This window comes from Hoplias malabaricus, chromosome 13 (assembly GCF_029633855.1).
Source record: "Hoplias malabaricus isolate fHopMal1 chromosome 13, fHopMal1.hap1, whole genome shotgun sequence".
NCBI classification, from domain to species: domain Eukaryota; kingdom Metazoa; phylum Chordata; class Actinopteri; order Characiformes; family Erythrinidae; genus Hoplias; species Hoplias malabaricus.
In genome coordinates, this window is record NC_089812.1 from 16003989 (window position 1) to 16024386 (window position 20398).

The following is a 20398-nucleotide window of genomic DNA, read 5'->3' on the forward strand; positions in this document are numbered from 1 at the left end:
CATACATTTTGTGCACACCATTTCACCCTGTTCAGTCAGGACCTCCATAGAGAATGTATGATGTGGGTGGTGGATCATTCTCAGCGCTGCAGTGATACTGATGTGGTGCTGGTGTGTTAGTGTGTGTTGTGTTGGGAAGAGTGGATCAGACACAGTAGTGCTGCTGGAAATTTGAAAGCCCTCAGTGTCACTGCTGGACTGAGAATAGTCCAACAACCAAAAAATCCTATTAGTAATGTCCGGTGGACAATGTCCTCTGTGCACTGATGGACTAGAGGATGACTAACACAAACTGTGCAGACACAGATGAGCTACTGTCTCTGATTTTACATCTACAAAGTAGACCAAAAAGGTAGGCGTGTCTAACAGAGTCTACAAAGAGTGGACACAGCGTTTTAAAACTCCAGTAGCACTGCTGTGTCTGATCCAAAACACATAACTAATAGACCAGCACAGCACACACTAATACACCAAAAACACATCAGTGTCACTGCAGCGCTGAGAATGGCCACCACCTTAATCATACCTGCTCTGTGGGGGTTCTGACCATTGGAGAACAGGGCGAAATTCGGCTAACAAAGTATGCAGAGCAACGAGAGAACTACAAACTGTAAAGAAAACAAAGAGTGTGTGTACAAACATCTGCAGCTTCTGGACTAGGTTTAAAATAGAGTCTCCCACTTGCATACACACATCTAGAACACCTTTTAAAGTGTGTCCCCTGTGCGGGGTGAGGACATTTTTGTAGTTAAAAACGTGAGTCACGGGCACTAAACCCAGATGCCAGCTCAATCTCAAACTCATCCCGGCCATGGCACACGTCACTTCCAGTGCGAGCTCGATAGACTCGCCGCTTTACTATATTTGGGCAAAGGCGCGAGTGGGGCGGAGGGGCGCGTGCACTTCCGCGAGAAACTCAACACGTACACGGGAGCTCCGGGACTGTGTGTTGTGTTGTGTTGTGTTGTGTGTGAGGTTTTCTTTTCTCCCCGGTCCGGTTCGGAGGATCAGCGCCATCATGTCGTACGAGCTGAGTAAGTGCTCCGGAGCTGCGGGGGCTTTTGTGTTGAGTTTGGGGGGGTATTATCCGGACATACCGGCGCTACAGCACCGGTGACCGGCTCATTAGAAATAGCAGAACCGGTGACAGCAAATGCAGACTTTCTGAGCTGGACTGGCTTCTAGATAATGCCACTTTACTTCACGTTCTAAGCTTCTGTATTCAGCTTTTATTACCGCTGTTAGTCATAACCAGTTCGCCTCTTTCTTATTGTAATCCACCTTAAATGCTGCAGCAGTGACGTGCCTCCTTCCGCTACTTAAGGTGGAACAGGATAGTTCATTGGCGAGCTGCAGAACATTAACTGTGTGCCTGAATTCTGAATAAAATTGTTAAACCATTTAAGATGAAATGGAAAGTTCAAACACAAAAAACACATTAATTGCTGTTGATTTTAATGTATTAATGTGAAAGTCATAGTTTGGCCCAAAAACTAAAAACAGGTCATCTGTCAAAACAATAGCGTTAGCTTCTTTTTTTGTGTTGATTCTTCCACCTTAAATGGTGCAGCACGATTTAAGGTGGAGCGTAACATTCACATAAAAACCGAAAAGAACGTTGATTTCTTCTGTAGTGACATTGGAACAAAACTGAAATCATGCATATAAGGTTAATGTCTAAAACACAGAAGTAAGTGTGTGTGTGTGTGTGTGTGTGTGTGTTTTGGTTGCTGCACCCATATGCGGAAACACAGATTCGTTTTGACAGACAGGCAGCTTTCAGTGTTTTATGACAAACACAAACTCTTATTATCAGTGCAAAGCAAACCCGCCTCTACTGTGTGTGAGAGATTTGTGGTTTAAATCATAAATACAACCAGAATGAATGAATAAAGAAATGAATGAGTGAATGAATGAATGCTTTTCATCTGATCTCTTTGGAAAAGCCCAGCCCTGAATGCTGCTGGCCCTGTCTGCCTGAGGCCTGCATGTAACTACATGCAGAAACATTGGTGTTTCAGGTTCAGATCTGATTAGTTTCTTTCAATTTAAAGTGCACAACTTTAACATGTACAGGTGCATAAAGTTAAACAAATGCATCTCTATTTTAATCAGTGGGTTTCCTTAAAATCCTAGTTATCTCAAACCTTCTTTCTGTTCATCTAAATTACAGATGCTAAATGTATGTCCAATAATCACAGTTTAAATGTTAATTAGCTTTAAAACCTTTATTTTTTTATTCAGTGCATATGGATCTATTAAACAACTAATTCATGACTCTATCTCTATTTGACCCCCTTCAGCTTTAAAGCCCTGCTCTGTAAATAGATGGGATTGGTCCCTAGGTTTATGACCTCAGAAACCCTGGCTGTCTGAATTTGCCTGTTTGTTACTGTCTTTGGAGCACTGCAGTTTCAAAGCCAACATTCTCAGCCATGACGCTAAGTGCTTATTTCACTAATGATATATATTTTTTCTAGTACAAAAATACCATACAGACAAACTAATGGCAAAATAACAAACGTGACCTATACTGGAGGGGGCTTTTAAGGTTTTGGTGATACACAAATGCTTTAATCATTTAGCAAATCAACAAATAAAACATTAAAACATTTGTATATAGACTTTATTCAGAAGTGCTGAATATTCATATTCAATAACACAGCTTCCAGTAATGGATTACACCTTTCTTATTTCAGTAATAATGGTGGAGTTGATTAAACTGTAGAGTTGATATTTCTTATATTTTTAAAATGTCTCCCAACATCATATATTTGCTTAAGAATGTTTTTATTCTGGATGTCACGGTGGTGCAGCAGGTAGTGTTGCAGTCACACAGCTCTAGGGACCTGGAGGTTGTGGGTTCAAGTCCCGCTCCAGGTGACTGTCTGTGAGGAGCTTGGTGTGTTCTTCCCGTGTCCACTTGGGTTTCCTCCGGGTGCTCCATTTTCCTCCTATTGCCATAAGAGTGAATGTGTGTGTGTTGCCCTGTGAAGGACTGGCGCCCCCTCAAGGGTGTGTTACTACCACAACCCGGAATTGGATAAGCAGTTACAGACACTGAATGAATGAATGAATGAATTAATTAATGTTTATATTGTGAAAAAAGGACAAAAAAAAAGAAACTTTTTCTGTCAATTTGACAATGTTTATCCCTTTAACGTTTTGTTCAGTGTTTATATGTAACCTTGACTAGCATCACTTCAATCATCTGATTTTACTGCTTTTTTTTATTGAACACCTCTGATATTTTTAAATCCATATATCCATATCCTACATTTTTCTTATCTAATGTCCTGTAACGACAATTGCATGTTTATTTACCGTACGTTAAAGTATCTTTTGTGACACAGCCATCTTCCAACCTCTCGTTATCCCTTTTATGATGTTATACAGGCTGCTATAAATTTGCTTTCAGGGCTGACATATGTAAATGTGCTTATTTGCACTGTTTGGCTCTCCTGTGTTGTGCAGCACTGAGAGTTTATTCCAGTCTGGGGCTTATTTTTGTGCCTTCATTCTAAGTTTGTTGTCGATTTCTCAAACTACATTATTCTTTTTTCCCCCCTAAACACCTTCTAAGTAATTGTTGTGATTTTGGTTCTTTGGAAATGTAGACTTTGTTTTCAGTGGATAATAAATTAGGTAATGAATTAAAATGCAGACATTTCAGAACAGCATCCCAGCAATGACTAAAAGTTCTGCTCTTTTTTAAATACACAAAATACTGATTTTGGAAAACTCTTTGTCTTTCCAGTGCAGATTTCTAGCAAGCACCCTAGTTTTGTTCTTTTGAATTTTGTTGATTTCGAACACATCTTGAACAGACAGTTGCATTAAATATTTATTGGTTGAGTTAGATCTCTATCTAGTGTTTACAGTTGTGTAACCATTTGTTTTGTTTGTCCTGCAGAGCGTGTGTTTGCCAGCCTTCCACAGATGGAGAGGGGTGTAGCCAAAGTGCTGGGTGGAGACCCCAAAGGGAACAACTTCCTGTATACCAATGGAAAGAGTGTTATCATCAGGAACATTGATGTAAGATATTGCCCTCTCAGCTTCCACCGATGAGACCTATGATGATAATCCCTAACTGGCATAAAGCAGGAGTTTAAATAAATGCTAGGTTTGGTACCGAACTTGGGATATATTTTAGTTTGGCTTCAAATTAAGGGGTTACTTCTGAGCTGTGGATGTCACAGCTTATGTCAGTCACTTGTAAAGATTCAAATGTCTCATGGCATCGGAAATGTGAGTTAACTTCTGAGAAAAGTTGATCTGGATCATTGCTCTGAGCAAACACATTTTGCGGCTCAGTTGTCATAGACCTCCTTTTTCGTTGTTGACCACTGCTGCTATTATTCTGCTCAGAGACATTAGGTCTGTCCTAAAACCTAGTGAGCTGCCTAGGTACGGACTGCATAGACAACTGTTTAAGTAGACAACATTGTAACGGTTGTCTGTCCTCATGAGGCAGATTATAGAGATGATTGCATCAGGGCTTGTTCCCGCCCACCGCACACAACCAGTGATTTTTTTTACGTCAGCAGATAGCATCGCGTGGTGGTTTTTATTGCAATTTTACTCATTTTGGGTCTGGGAGATGAGAGAAATGGACGGGAATTGTTCATGCATTTCCTTCGCAGATGAGGAGAGGTTCAATGCTGCCTTAAAATCTGGCCACTAATTGGGACAGCCTATGTGTCATCAAATGCTCTCTATTTAGACAGCTTACTTGTTTTGGGACAGACCAATTTTGTTTACGTTGCAAAATTTTCAACATTTCAGGTTCAAATCTAGAATAACCTGTTAGTTTAATCTGTTATGTAAAAACATTTTGTCTATGTCTTGTCTTATAAAGCAAATAATTGACAGCGACGGCTCATATCTCTGATATAAAATTGATTCAACCGTAAGCAACGGTTTCACTGTGCTTCATGACATTCAGAGCTGTAACAATAGTCAAAATTGCTTTTCAGTTTGCTCCAAAACAAAATAGCAGGTGTGAAAGGTTCTTCAGTCCATGGTCCGGACAAAACTGTTGAGATTTTTTCCAACCAAAAGAGTTGGTCTAGGTCTAGTTCAAACTGAACCTTGTTTCGATTCCTGTGCAGTGTGAAAACACTTTATTGGATGACTGCAGGAAGTCGAAGCCGGCTATCGTCACTCAGTAAAACACAATATTATCATGTTATTTTCCTCTTTGGGATTACACGTATAAAATCTTAAACTCTCTTGGGCAGGATTCATTATTCCTGGGTAAGTTTAATTCAGGACGTCTGTAATGTTTGTAACTGTCTTTACACAGAGAATTCAAGCCACGTACAAATCAGACACGGATATGACCAGGCAGAATACATACTGTCTTCACTCCAGAAAGAGTAGAACAGTTATAAAAGCTTACATTTACCTGAAAATGTATTACCTGTATTTAGATAAGAGTGCATACAGTGATCATTGGATATGAAAAGCTCTTACTAGGTCTGTTATAAATTATAACCCCTCTCATCCAGTGCAGTGAATCCAAGCATTTAAAGTGGAACTGAAAATGTGAATAAGGAGCTGGTAAAAAAGTAGGCTAAGCTTGGCATATGTAAGGAATGTGTTTATTGATTGTTGCTGCTGTTAATGGTTCCATAATATTATCTGCAGATTGACAACAAAATGAATCTGTACATACTACAGTCCCCCAGCTACCTGCCGAATTGACCACATGCCGACATCCTACTCACACCCTTCTATAAGCAAATTAGTGTCAAGTATAGGATGTACAAGGATGTAGGAACAAAACACTAACCTTGTTGTCACACACACATTTTATGGTTAAGGATATGTACCAACATATGTACCTATTTACCTAATAATGTAAGATGTAATCAGAATATCAGTCTGCATGTGTTATTATAGAACTATTATTAAACTTTATGTAAACTTGTCTATTGATTCAGTTTCTCCTGAAAATTCTCTGGCCTAGTTGTACTTAGAAAGGCCAACACAGCTGTGTGTTTAACTCTCTGAATGCTGTAAACAGGGATCTGAGGGCCCTTTAAGAATACTATGCTCTTACCTTTCAGAATCCTGCCATCGCTGACATCTACACAGAACACCCTCACCCAGTCAACGTTGCCAAATACTCCCCCAGTGGTTTCTACATTGCCTCCGGAGGTGGGAAAGTTTCTTTATGCGTTTTATTCTATGTGATTTAGGCCATGACAGACCTGAAGCCAAGGGGAGTTGCTGGAAATGTGTATTGCAGTAATGACAGCTCATGATTTTAGCAAATCTGACAGGCATAATTAAAAATTTTATTGTTACTGCTTTAATATTTGCAGCTGTAGTCTGTGCTTTCTGAAAGCATATTTAAGTTTTCAACAGTTAGAAAGAGTCTTTAACATTTAGTTATGGAAGTTGTGCAGTGATACTTTCAGGAAACGCACCTAGAATTATTCAGTTTTGTTTGTGGTGGTTTTCGTTTTTAAATTCTCTTCCTGCTCAGACTGAAATTTCAAAAGTCTTAATTCTCAGTCGAGTGCAAATCACTGATTCTATACCCGATTTTAACACAACGCAGTAGCATGGCTTTGCTAACATGCCTGGTTGTACGCAGCTTAAAAATCATTTGTGGTGTTTCACTGAGCTGTAATAAGGAGAATAGGGCCTCTGTCATTGCTACTCCAAGCTAAGCACTGTGTAATTTTTGGAGGAGGGTAAGAAACCATCCACCCTTCCTCCCCCTCTCCATTGATTTTAATACAGCGCTGTAAAAATAAATTACACCCAGGGGGAGCCCCAGGATCAAAAAAGAACTCCACACCTCACCATGTGTTCCTTTTAAAAGCAGAAGACACGACTTTTGTTTTATAGGTTTATTGCTTTATGATCATTGCATGATGGTGTTGATAGACTGGTGTTAAAAACAGAGGGTTTTGTCTGTTTCCCTCATGTGTTGTGGTGACACCTCTCTACTGGACTGACATGATAATGCAGCCATATTCTTATTTTGTCTGGATGGAGATATTTTCAAAAACGGAGAGAGGAAAACCTCAGTTTTTAAAAATAAACGGATCCGCGTGGACGGGGTCTCAGACTCGCAATGGATGCCTCAGAAATATGAAAGTTGGAAAATTAGGAGCAGAAAAACCAACCCCTCTGCTTTTGTAGAAGCCTGGCCATGATCCAGCCTGTGGTTGGAAACTAGATCAGCTAAACATAGTGCCTCAATATCCTGGAAACCATTCTGTATTTGACTCTTGGGTCACACTTGCTTTTTCCTTCCAGAGCATTACAGCATTACTCCTTGTGCTTAATATAAATGATGAAGTTATGAGACTCAGTGAGCCAAACAGTGAGCTGTGTCCACTCATGGTGCTCTCTCAGATCCTGGAGGTTAGACTAAATGAATCTGGGCAGTTCTAGGAAATATCTTCCATTTGTGTGGAACCTCTACAGCATATGGGAGTTTTTTAAGCCTTTGAACTGGAGGCTGTTTTGTCATGCTATGATTTTTTTTATTATTTATTTTTTTTATTCATTTGTTAGTAATAAAACGTATTACTGTAGTACATTGGTGCATTTTTCTTTACAAATCACAAATTACCATTACAATAAAATGAATGATAAAAATTCACATTGCACATTAAATAAGTTATTTGCAAAAGCTAAATGCTAAAGGTATATTTTTAGTTTTTTTTTTAATTATTATATTATAACTATAACAGTTGTAATGAAGACTGACTGATACCAATAAGCAAAGAATTACAGTCATACGGCAGCAACGACATGAACACATGAATTTCTTCTACAGTTCTTTTTGACAAGCATGACTTAATCTAGTAGATATTTCTTCAACGGAAAGAGCCACTTTTATTTATTTATTTATTTATTTATTTATTTATTGTTTTAACCTAGGAATGACCTGGTGTAAGACACTCACTGATCTAATCAGAAGAGCAACCTATATTAATCTCTGTTTTTCTCTCATTTATTTGTAAAAAAGTTTTCCGGCCATCCAGGTTTACGTTTTTTGTTATTTGTAAGAAACAAAACAAAGTGATTTTTATATGTTACCACTTTTAAAGAAGAGTGTTTGGCATTTGTTAAGAATAGAGTTAGTTTTTGTGCCTTGTAACATTGGTTGTGTGTAAGAGAAAGAGAGTCTAACTGATCTGTCTCTGTGCCTCAGATGTTTCAGGTAAGATCCGTATTTGGGACACAACCCAGAAGGAGCACCTGCTGAAATATGAGTACCAGCCTTTTGGAGGGAAGATAAAGGACATTGCCTGGACGGAGGACAGCAAGCGCATTGCTGTGGTTGGAGAAGGCAGAGAGAAGTGAGGATTCTGCAGTTTAAATGAGCCCTGAAGTCATCATCATCATCATTATCTTTTCCGCTTATCCATTTCAGGGTCGCAGTAGCCCTGATCTAATAGGGTTAAAGAAGACAAAATGTTTGACAACATTCAGACTTTATCTAATTTAAGTCATTTTGTTTGCCCCATTTATATTTAAAGGTTTTGATCATACAGTAGGAGAATTGATGGGGTATAAACATCTATCATGCTTCCTACAGTAGCCTCTGAGCTTTTTGCCAAGCTACATATTTTAAATAATGGTTTGTTCAACATCTAAGAAACATGCTTTTTTTATCATTAGTTATAGGTTTGCATTTTTGTTTCACATTTGATTGATCGCATACTTTACTTGGCTTTTGACCCTAAAGACACTGTGTCTTGTTTGCAAAGCAGTGTATAATATTACAGCTTTTTGAGAGGGCAAAATAAGCTCCATCAGGATGCATTTAATACTTTCAGCCATTAAAGGAACTTGGGTATAATATTTGATATCTTTGCTCCTGGGCTTGTGGAATTGTGATATCTTTAGTATGCACTCTGAAGACACCTAGTATTGCTAACACTGCTGATATGCCTAATATTGGCAGCATTAACAAGGTATTGTTTTTGTAAATGAAACTTTAGATTTGACCCTTTAGCAAATTCACTATGGCAGCAGTTATAAATAACACAATCAACGGAAGCTGCGCTTTAAAACATGTATAGGAGGTAGATGTGAGAGTTGGGATGATATATCAGTTTTCTAGCCATTACGCTTCAGGATAAAACCAGGAAAGTGCAAAAATGTGCTGCATTTATCATTTTTTGCATTGTTGATATTAAATATATGAATATATTTATCTGCAATGGACTGATGGAATGGTGGCTTTCTGCCTTGTGCTCAGTGATTCCAGGGAATTTGAATGAATGAATAATAAGATTTTTTTGTTTGTTTTTTGTCTGTGCTTTTGTGGTATGGTTGTATATCTTACGAATTTGTGTGTGTGTTCCCTACAGGTTTGGTGCTGTATTCCTGTGGGACAGTGGGTCATCCGTAGGCGAGATTGTAGGCCACAGTAAGATCATCAACACTGTGGACATTAAACAGACTCGGCCATACCGCCTGGTTACTGGCAGTGACGACAACTGCACCACTTTCCTTGAGGGACCTCCATTCAAGTTCAAATGCACCTTGAGTGTAAGTTCTGAGAGTGTGTTTGTGTGTATACAGAGTCTCCTCTATATAGCGCATTGCTGTGCACTATATATTACCACAGTTATTTCCAGCCCTGTATATGTGATTGGATAAGAGATCTACTGAAAATGCTCTTTTAAGTATTACTCGGCCACATACACACAACTCAGCAATGACGCCGGTACTTACAAGACAGCAGGAGTCACCTGATTTTCTACCAATGTGGTACCAGTTCTGTTGTTGTTTGTGCATCTAATTTTGTAACGTTCAGCGCATTTCCACCAAAGTAAACAGATTCCAGAACTCTGAAGATTCATGCAGATTAATGCCATTTTAGTGCTGGCTGGTTTTAATTATTTATCCTTGAGTTTCATTCAATCTATACAGAATAAGTCTGGATAAAGTTCCTTAATAAACTGTCTTACTTAAAAAGGAGCTATAGAAACATTATAAATGATCTTCTTAGAGTATTGCCTTCTCACCTGGATGCAGGCTCACAAAATGTCTGATGAAAAATGCCAGCCACTTAACAGTTTAGCCCCTTTCAGTTTTTGGTTTTAAGAGTGTAGAGTCCATCACTTAGACTTTATTTGGGGAAAAGGCCACAGCAGTTTTGGGAGAAAGGAATGTGCTGCTTGTTTGAGCCTGTTTTACTTTGACAGCACCATGCTAGCTCGCTAACTTCACACATTTACTCACTCATCCTCAGTTTACTGAAGTTCCTCAGGCATGTTTGCTATTTTTGCTGGTTTTGCACTGTAGCTAAAAGGCTTGTAAACCACAAAGTAACAAAATTCAGGCTTCAGGAAAACCACTGTATCATGTTTTATCCTTTCTTATAAGAGGCATTGTCATTTAATTTTACGTAAGGAAGTCTATATGAAATGATGTAACAAATTACTTCAGTTTGAGGTAAGTAGATGAGGATTTAGGCCTTCAATTGATATAATGCTGAGCTACCATTGCTTCTCAGTCCTAACCTTTTTAATTTTTTGACAGGCAGGGTGCCTCTGGGGAAAAGGCCTTTCATATATTACTTTACATTCTAAGCAATGCTAGGAATGCTAGACATCCTGGAGTGTTTTAAGTACTGTTTCATCATTTTAAACACAAACATTTCTGTATTAAATCTGAAGCTAATTCCTGAGCTGGCGAATGTTCTTGTACATCAGTTGGTGTTTGGATATGATCCCAAACATGCCGCGTTAATATTCTACTGCAATACCATGCTGAAAGCCTTCTTGCCAGACTCAGATTTGTGTTGTTTTCCCAACACAGCTAGAACCTGGCTTTGAGTAGCATGGCAAATGCACAACTATGAACTAGAGACTTGTGTAGTTATATTTTAAAAATGCATTAAATATTTTAAGCCATTTTCAAGTTATGCAATATATATTATGATATTTTTCTAGTCTGAATATTGTAAACATGTTGCATTGAGAGTTGCAATGAAAGACAGCAATGCCATATATATTTTTAAATGCTTATTATTTACCTATTTAAAATACTTATTATTTACTTATTAAATATAAGCAAAAAAAGTACAATTTATTACAACTATAATAAGTTTCGTATTGCTGCCTCATCAGGAAGGCCAACAACATATTGGTATATTATTTATGCAATTTTGTAATGCATATGCATTATGTAAGGGCATAAATGCAGTAAAGTATTTGGAATATATTTAATTTTTAAGTTTTAAGCTTAGGTCTCTATATTTTGCACAATTAATCTTCAGTCTTATGAAGCTATTAGATAAATTTTTCTATTTAATTCTATAAATGTTAAAAAATGTATTGAATCTAGTGTGCAAATATGATGAGACACTGGAAGGTTCTGATGGTGTTGAGAGGGAAAAGGCAGCAGTAGATAGAAGTGAGGAGTGCGTTGTAGAAAGCAGAAGAGACTGAGTGGAGGCGGCTGTGTTGAAGGTTTCTGTTGACAGTGATTAATGCCATTGGCATTGGCACAGTTTAATCTGTCGTTTCTTAAGGGTGTTGTTAACATTGATTATGGTTCTCTCCTGCTGTATTTATGACAACTCTTAATTTTATTACTCCAGGGGAAGCTTGGCAGTAGAACTGAAATGTATGCAGCCTGATTAAGATGAGGATGAAGATGATGATACAAATCACCCATAACATTAACATGTAGCACCATCACTTAAATAAACACTGTTGCTCTGCTCCATAATTGATGGGGGGGTTATACACCTATTGCCCCCACTAGATATTGAGCGTAGTGATTGACTCTCCTGCTATAGAATTTTTCTCCATAGATTTAATTTATAATTTTACCATCTTTAACACACTTTTCCCATCTCTCTCTCACTCTCTCTCACTCTCACTCTCATTCTGCAGGATCACAGCCGCTTTGTGAACTGCGTTCGTTTCTCACCAGATGGAAGCCGATATGCCTCCGCAGGGGCCGATGGACAGGTGACAACTGCAGTCTTTCAATTGATATTGTTTGCCATTTTTGATTTAAGTATTTCTGCCTAAACTTCAGTAAAAGACATGTATCCACCTTATGGCATATTGTATTTATATTCTGAACTCATTAAAACTGTTCTCCTTTTTTTTTGTTTTGTTTTTTTTATCCTCTTTCATGTTGCTGCTTTCTTTAAATTCTGTTACTTGGTCCAGATTTTCCTGTACGATGGGAAGACTGCAGAAAAGCAGGGCACGCTGGGTGGAGCTAAAGCCCACGAGGGAGGGATATATGCGGTACGTGATGCTAAAATATATCTGCTAAAAGCTCTGGACAGAGTGGAATGTGCAGATGTTAGTGTGTGTGGATTTTGGTATGGAAAGATACTTTTCTACCATAAAAACCCTTTAAACTGTGTGTGTGTGTATTTGGCTTTTGCTGAGTTGTTATTTTGGGGAAGGAAGACTTCTACAATTCCAAAAAAAAGCAAGTGTGATATGGTTGAATGCTAACTTCCCATTTACATGAGTTTGCAGACCGTATTTATTATCAGTTGGATCTGTATAATGTACAACTCTATTTTTATTAAATCTGACTGAATCTTAATGAAATTTAAATAAAATTTGTGCCTTAATGTCATTGTACAGTAAAATAAAATTTGACCACTGGTTTTAACCCATATGTGCCAGTATACGCGCGCGAACACACACACACACACACACGCACACGCACATATTAAACTTCACGGGTTCCACTGTACTGGTTAAGACCTTCAATAGACATAATAAATGCAGCTAATTAACCCTGCGCCTACCCTAACTTGACCCTAATGTTAAATTGCATAACAATAAGGAAAACATTTGGCACTTAAATATAATTAAATATTGTTTTCCGTGCTGAGAGTTGAATTCAGCCCAAAAACATTTATTTCTACGTGATGATTACCACTCCTTAGGTGTGCTGGAGTCCCGACAGCTCTCAGCTTATCTCAGCCTCAGGTGATAAGACGGTGAAATTATGGGATGTGGCCACCGGCACCGCTGTAACTACATTTACCCTGGGGTCAGATGTGTTGGACCAGCAGCTGGGCTGCCTGTGGGTGAAGAACCATCTCCTCAGCGTTTCACTGTCCGGATACATCAACTATCTGGACAAGAACAGCCCCAACCGGCCTCTCCGGGTCATCAAGGTGAGAACAGTACTTTTTCCTCATGTAAATCAGATTTAAATCAAATATAGGATCCTATTTTGGTTTAGCTTTGCTTTGGAGCAAATGGTTTCAGAGACTGTAAAACATGTTTCTGTCTATAAATATGAATCAAACTCATGGAAATTTCAGCTTTTAGCTATGGGTTATCCTCTTTCTTCTTTCCATATTTTATCCTTGTAGCTCCAGTGGACTCCACTACATATGAGATAAGAAGAAAACTTCTGTAAATGTTTAACTATTGCTAATGATTTATTTCCTCACAACCTTGGAACTGAATGTAAAGGTGTTAGTGGCAGGTTATCAGACGAAGAGATTCTTAAGTTAACAAAGCAAGAAATACCCCTGTGAATAAAAGTCAATCAAAATCAAACGGAGAATAAACAAAATTGCACAATACTGCCACTGAGTGCCATAAGTTCCCATCTTTGATGAGGAACGTCATCAGATATTTCAAGCAAAATCTGTGCATATTGAGATTGTTGTGCCTGTTTTAGACTAAATCCTAAAAATGCAGCAAAAACCTAATGCTGAGTTTTCTACAAAAGTCTGGATATGTGTTTTTGTATAAAGCAGGTACAGCAATGCGTCAACAATGGGAATTTCGAGAAAGAGTGAAGGTCTTTGAGATGATTTAAAAATTTTTATTTAAAATCTTTTTCCCATTTTTGTTTTCTGTCAGGGCCACAGCAAGGCTATCCAATGTCTGACGGTCCATAAAGAGGACGGCAAATCTGTCATCTACTCCGGCGGCCAGGATGGGCATATTAATATCCTCTTAAATTTAACATGTCATTAACAAAAAAAAAGCTTAGTTTATAAAAGTTTGAAATGAAAAATTTAAGAATCAGTATAATAATAATACATTTATAGAGCACATGTCAGGATCTATAAGTGCTTACAAATATTTAACAAAGAACAAAAGCCATATTAAATCAACACTTATTCTTATTCATGTTATTTAATTTGGGAACCTGGAGCCTACCAGCTCTCAAACTGTGAATCAAATGTAATGTTCCACACATGATGCCAGTCATATATTACGTATTAGGGGGCGTTCACAAGAGGTTTACAGATAGATCCTTGACATCTGTGTACATTACTGGGACGCTGAGACAGGAGAAAATGAGGCAATCACAGGAAAAGGTCACTCCAACTTGGTGGCCAGGATGGACGTGGATGAGTCCAACCGTTTGGTCTCCTGCAGCATGGACGATACCATCCGTTACACAGATCTCGGCAAAAAAGAGTACAGGTAACACACACAATGAAAAAATGCAGTGCAAAAAAAAAGAGGCTTCAAATCACACTAATGACAACATAATAACAACTTTACTGTGTGCCCTCTCTGGGTCAGTGCCTCTGACTTGCTGAAGATGGATGTACAGCCAAAGACTGTTTCAGTTGGGCCAGGGGGACTGGCTGTAGCCGTGTGTATTGGGCAGGTAAGGCTTAAACACACACACACAAATCATAATATATATAAATATTCAGTCCTTGACTCTGGTCATTGTCTGAGTAGTTTACCCTTTTCTACCTGTGTTTTGACAGTTAGGGTTTCCTCACTTCAAAAACTTGTTAGTGAGATTAGCTTTGTGAAATTATCCATGTGTGTGACATTGTGATTATGAAATGCCCTAAGATGGGCTGGTGCCTGCAGGGTGTGTTTCTGCCTTCCCCCAGTGATTCCCTGCAGGCTTCAGATCCATCACATCCCTGATCAGAATGAACTGGGTACAGAAGATGAATAAACAAACAATCAAAAATCCTTTATTTGATCAGGTTTAATGTTAGCAGGCTACCAGTGCTGCACAGCTAATGTATTCTCCTTACAGTGGAGACTGTTATTGGCAACCTAAATTTTCCATTTTCCCCATTGGGGTTTTTAATTCTCTTTTATATTTATATTTTTCCTCCTCTCTCTGCCCTCTTGCTCATTTATTTATTCTTAGGTCTATTACAAGCACTGTCCATGTTATCCTGCTGAGGTTATTACAGTAAAAGCTATTTGCAGTGTGTTAGCTGCTGAGCTGACAGATTTTTGTTCTGATTTCCTGCTGCAGGTTGTGCTGCTGAAGGATAAGAGAAAAGTTTTCACTCTTGACAACCTCGGCTATGAACCAGAGGCATGTGCTTTTCATCCAGGGGGTGGAACTGTGGCTGTGGGTGGAGCTGTAAGTCATCAGTGTGTGTTGTTTTCAAGTTAATGATTGGTTTTATCTGTTACAACAATCATTAACCATCACATTTGCATTAGACAGACCGTTTGTATTTGTCTATTTAAAAGAGAAAAGTTTCCTGACTTTGTAAGAAAGCTCAGCCTACATTTGTAGTGCCAACAGCATGACTGACTGCATGTAGTTATTTTAAGACTATATCTTAGTGTCCCATATGGTCTTCACATAACTTGTTCGTAATGACCAAAGATATTTTTGCCTATGAACAGCGTGTTTCATTGTTTTTAAGTGAAGATTTTTGTTTACTGAGTTTTAGCTTAGAATTAGGTTTTTGCAAATATTTTCATGTGTAACATATTCATGTTCTTTTCAGTGTTTTGCATATGGAAATGTGTTACTTAATGAGTGTTTGTGTATGTGTATTCACACCGTGCACGACACATGAATCGACATTGTATTAAACAAGTTTGCATGTGTGTGTATGCGTGCAGGATGGAAAGGTGCGTCTATATTCAGTCCAGGGGAACACTCTGAAAGATGATGGGAAGGATTTGGAAGCAAAGGGACCTGTGACTGATATGCAGTTCTCCCGAGACGGAGCCTTCCTGGCTGTGTCTGACGAGAAGAAAGTCATCACCGTCTTCACTGTTGCTGATGGTTATGCGGTGTGTATTTCACCTTAAATTTTATACATTTTATAAATTCACATTTAGCCTTTTTTTTTTTTTAATTTATTGATTTTTTTTTTTTTAATGCTTACAGATAGGTGTGTATATATATATATATGTATGTATGTGTATATGTGTGTGTGTGTGTATATTTTTATTTCCATTAATTATTTATGCTGTAGATACAAAAAGCAATTTATGTAATTTATCTTTAATTTTTTTCATTATTATTATTATTATTTAATTGGCTTCATATACAATGTTTCATTCTCAATGTCTCACGCACAAAAAAATAGCGTATTTTATTACAAATGCAATGTTTTAAATGTGTTCTTTGTGTGTGCAGGTTAAGAATGATTTCTACGGACATCATGCCAAGGTTCTGTGTTTGGCCTGGTCTCCTGATAATGACCATTTCGCCTCCGGAGGGATGGACATGATGGTCTATGTTTGGACCGTCAACGATGCAGACAAGAGGATCAAAATCCCAGGTAAATTATAACACACCCACACCGACACACACAAAAACGTGACGTGTAAACCTTGCAGAGCACTGATTGTCCAGAGAGAGTCGTCACTCTACACCACATAATGCAGACGTCCAGCACAAACTTGCCATCTCCAGCTACAGCAGAGATCACATTTGTTTATTTGTTTTTATCCGACTCTCAACGGATAAAATTACACCGTGGTCTTTTAAACAGCTCCTTGGATCGGTGGCCGACAAAAGAATCTAGCGAGAGCTGGACGCTGCCACAAGAAAGGAACACATTTATTTGTCTGAACTGATGACAGCTGCGTACAGTTTCAAACAATAAAAATTACAACACGCTAATACATGATGTGTAAACAACACAACATTACTGCCGCTGTTGTTGTGGTTTCCAAAGCCCACTGTTGCTGTTAGAGACGGGGTTTTGAGACAACACGAGAAATATATGTCTGAATGTTTGCGTAGACCCCTTTTTATACTGAGTAAAATTTGTTGCTTTAATGTGGGGACCTAAAAATCCAGTCGTGCGCACACAGCTTTTATTATCCACCTTAGAATACATGAAATGAAATGGCACACTCTGAAACATAAAATCATGTCCTATGCTGTCTGTGGACATAAAGTACAGTATATGTTCGTAGTAAAGTTTTCCAATAAAAATAGAGGCTGGGATTATTCTTAATTAAAATGCTTGAATTCAGAAGGAAGTTCTGTTGAGCAGATGTCTACTTTTGCCATATACGCCACATAGTGTATTTTATATGCTATTTAAATAAATTTATATTTCAAAGCTAATTGTTCTGTTCTACCTTGTGGTCCATAAATATTTTCAATAAATCCTTTCACACATCTTTCTTACAGATTCTCACCGATTGCACCACGTCAGTGGCTTGGCCTGGCTGAACGAAAACACACTCATCACGACATCTCACGATTCCTGTGTGAAACAATGGACATTGAAAATCTAAGCACACACGCACACACACTTCAAACACTCTCATGGGATCACCAGGGATAGGGATGACTGTAGAGAACTGCTCTCTGGCATTTTCTTTCTGTCTGTTTAGGTTTTGGGAAGTTTGTAAGTAATTTTGTTTTGGCAATCAAAGCTGATCAGTTGGTAAAAGCGTACTGAAGTGTTGGCTGTGCATCTAAAAACTTCTGTGTTTTAATTTCATTATTCATCTGCGCAGATAAAAACACATCATAATACTGTATCTAAAGGAGAAATCCAGCATTTTCATTCAGATCTCTGTTTGGTACATCTGTATTTTACCAGCAGTGTTCAGTCAGCAGTTTCAATACATTTTCAATACATGGTAAAGAACAAGAAAACAGTTGACTAGAGATTTGTTTCTAACAGAAGCCATATGGTGAGGATGAGACGGACATGAGAGTCTTCCCAAAATTGTTCTGCAGTTTTACCAAGCTTTTGAGTGCTAGCCGTGTATTTATAATCACTTAGTAGTGTTTGAAAACTCTACCCATAGCACTATGCAGACAACACGTTACTGGAAATACTTCCCTCTGGAAAACTAGTTCACTAGTCTCGACTTTGAGAGAATGAAAATTTTAAGGGATTCGGTGAAGTGTTTAAGAGCAGTATGTGTGTTACATAAATGCCCACTGATTTCCATAATAAGTGAGTATGAAATCAACAGGTTTTTTTTAAAACTCTTTTCTAAGTGTAAACAAATGTGTTGAAATGATTCTCTGCTGTAATTGATGCATGGATACAGATGCAGCCTATAGGGAGCAGCTTGAAAAACACTGGAGTATTTCTTTGAAGCACTTAATATCGGAGAGCTTTCTTACCTTAAACACAATTACAGATATCTCCTAGCTCTACATTCCAGAGGCACAAGCCTGATCTCCACCCAGGTAAAGAGTCAGAGAGTAAGTCTAGGATTTTGGTGATAAAGGTTCACACCTTATGCCTCTATTAAATTCATCTTTCTTCTTTAATACTAAAGCAACTGATGCAAAACAAGCCTAAAGCTCAAGAAAAGTGTTTCCAAGAGCACTGCAAAGCACAGCCTTTCTGTAACAGTTAAGCTTTAAGTATTCCTCAACGCAAGACCAGCCACTAAGCACCATTCTAATCAAGTCTTTCCTTGGTGGAGATTTAGCTTCTGCCCTCTTTTTCTCACTCTCTTTTTGTATGGTGGAACATATTTGTGTTTTTCACAGTCCAGCTCTAATGAGAGGAAGTGTGCCTGTTTGGGGGGAGCAATAATATATAAAGCCGAAAACATAATGAAAAGTTCAAGAAGATACTGTAGTGTGTTTGCCGCTTGTGTGTTATTTTTGTTCTCTGTGTATCAAGTTTCCTTTTGGTTTTTTTGTTTCTGATGCCTCCACTTTTTTTCCATTGGAGTGGAGGTGATTCATAATAATATTAATAATGGAAATAAAAACAAACACTTTTTATGCATTTGGATGTTGGATGTCGTCTCATTCCAGAGCCCAGTTAAATGTTATTTTTCCTTTCAGAATGAGTGAAATTCGTTCTTACACAAGTCAATATTAATATATTTAAACTAACTTTAGATTTGTGTGCAATGAACTGACGGCAGCTCCCTGCCATGAACCTCAGTCAGTGAAAGATGTTGTAAATAACGTATATTGAAATATTGAAAATGTGTTTTAAAATCATATGATTGTTAGTGAATCATTTTATATTGTGATTGTATATTGATATTGAATTATTGTCCAGGCCACGAATCAAAGAATGAATGAAATGTGTAATAAACAGACACTTTCATTCACTTGCAACAGGAAAACACTTGTTGGTAACATTTGATCTTTTTGCTTTTACAACAGTTTGTTAACATTTGATAAAGTTGATCCTCTTTTGGCGCAGCAAGTAGTGTCGCAGTCAAAAGCTCCAGGGACTTGGAGGTTGTGGGTTTAACACCAGGTGACTGTCTGTGAGGGGTTTGGTGTGTTCTTCACGTGTCTTGTTTCCTCCGGGTGCTCCGGTTTCCTACTACCGCAAAAACACACGTTGATATGTGGATTGGCGACTCAAAAGTGTGTGTGTGTGTGTGTGTGTGTGTCACCCTGTGAAGGACTGGCACCCCCTCCAGGGTGTGTCCCTGCCCTGCGCCCCATAGATTCCGGGTAGGCTCTGGACCCACCACAACCTAGAACTTGATAAGCGGTTTCAGACAATTAATGAATTATTTTCTTTAAAAATCGTGAAGCTGTGACCCCTGTCTTTTTAATGCTGGAAATTATCTAGATAAAAGTAAAAAAATAATAAATTAGTAATGTTAACTAATATTTCAGTGTAAATATGCGGTAAACCTCCATTTTAGATGTGGTGATTTGATCATTTGTTTAACATAACCTTAGAGCTAAACGCAGCTTTCAGTGTGTAGCCTGTGACTTTATTGCACAGTGTTTACTTTCAGTCTTTCTTAAATCACATCATTGCTAGTAGTGGCTAAGTGGAAAACACTTTGGCTGGCTGACAGAGAGACAGAAAGACAGACCTGTCCTCTCCTGCAGAGCTATGACCTACGCTGCTTAGATACCAAGAGAGAAAGGAGTGAGAGGCGCAGTGTGATGTTCTTAGTGGCTGTGATCAGATCTGGCTGGTTATTCTGATTTAAACTAGAAAATGTATGTCTGTTGTGTGTGTGTGTGTGTGTGTGTTTGTGTGTATAAGTTTGAGAATGTGTAACAAAGGAGCTCTGTAAATCTAGGAAATAAGACTAGAGGCTCAGTCACTGTCCTGCAGTGCTATGACCTATGCTGCTTAGATACAAGAAGAAGTGTGTGTGTGTGTACCAGGAATATATCACTCTCATACTGTGAGGACCATCATTACATTCTAAGTTAAAGATATATTAAGGTCAGGTTAGGGTTGACGTTAGTAGTACTTAGAAAAGTTAAG

General features: G+C 38.2%; 1 protein-coding gene across 1 annotated transcript; it reads left to right on the forward strand.

Moving 5' to 3' along the window:
- The first annotated feature begins 812 nt into the window (after positions 1–812).
- Positions 813–19158, forward strand: wdr1 (WD repeat domain 1). The gene is made up of 15 exons (XM_066642911.1): positions 813–1034; positions 3914–4035; positions 6072–6162; positions 8180–8327; positions 9345–9525; positions 11883–11960; positions 12168–12248; positions 12908–13141; positions 13842–13929; positions 14258–14414; positions 14517–14604; positions 15223–15333; positions 15828–16001; positions 16351–16495; positions 17359–19158. The coding sequence occupies exons 1-15, from the start codon at positions 1019–1021 to the stop codon at positions 17463–17465; spliced, it is 1821 nt and encodes a 606-aa protein (XP_066499008.1). The 5' UTR covers positions 813–1018; the 3' UTR covers positions 17466–19158.
- The last annotated feature ends 1240 nt before the right edge of the window (positions 19159–20398 follow it).

Excerpts from the sequence above, each read along its gene's own strand:
- wdr1 (XM_066642911.1), top strand. Across the intron at positions 4,036-6,071 it reads TTATCATCAGGAACATTGAT|AATCCTGCCATCGCTGACAT; the intron begins GTAAGATATTGC and ends CTTACCTTTCAG. Across the intron at positions 12,249-12,907 it reads ACGAGGGAGGGATATATGCG|GTGTGCTGGAGTCCCGACAG; the intron begins GTACGTGATGCT and ends ACCACTCCTTAG.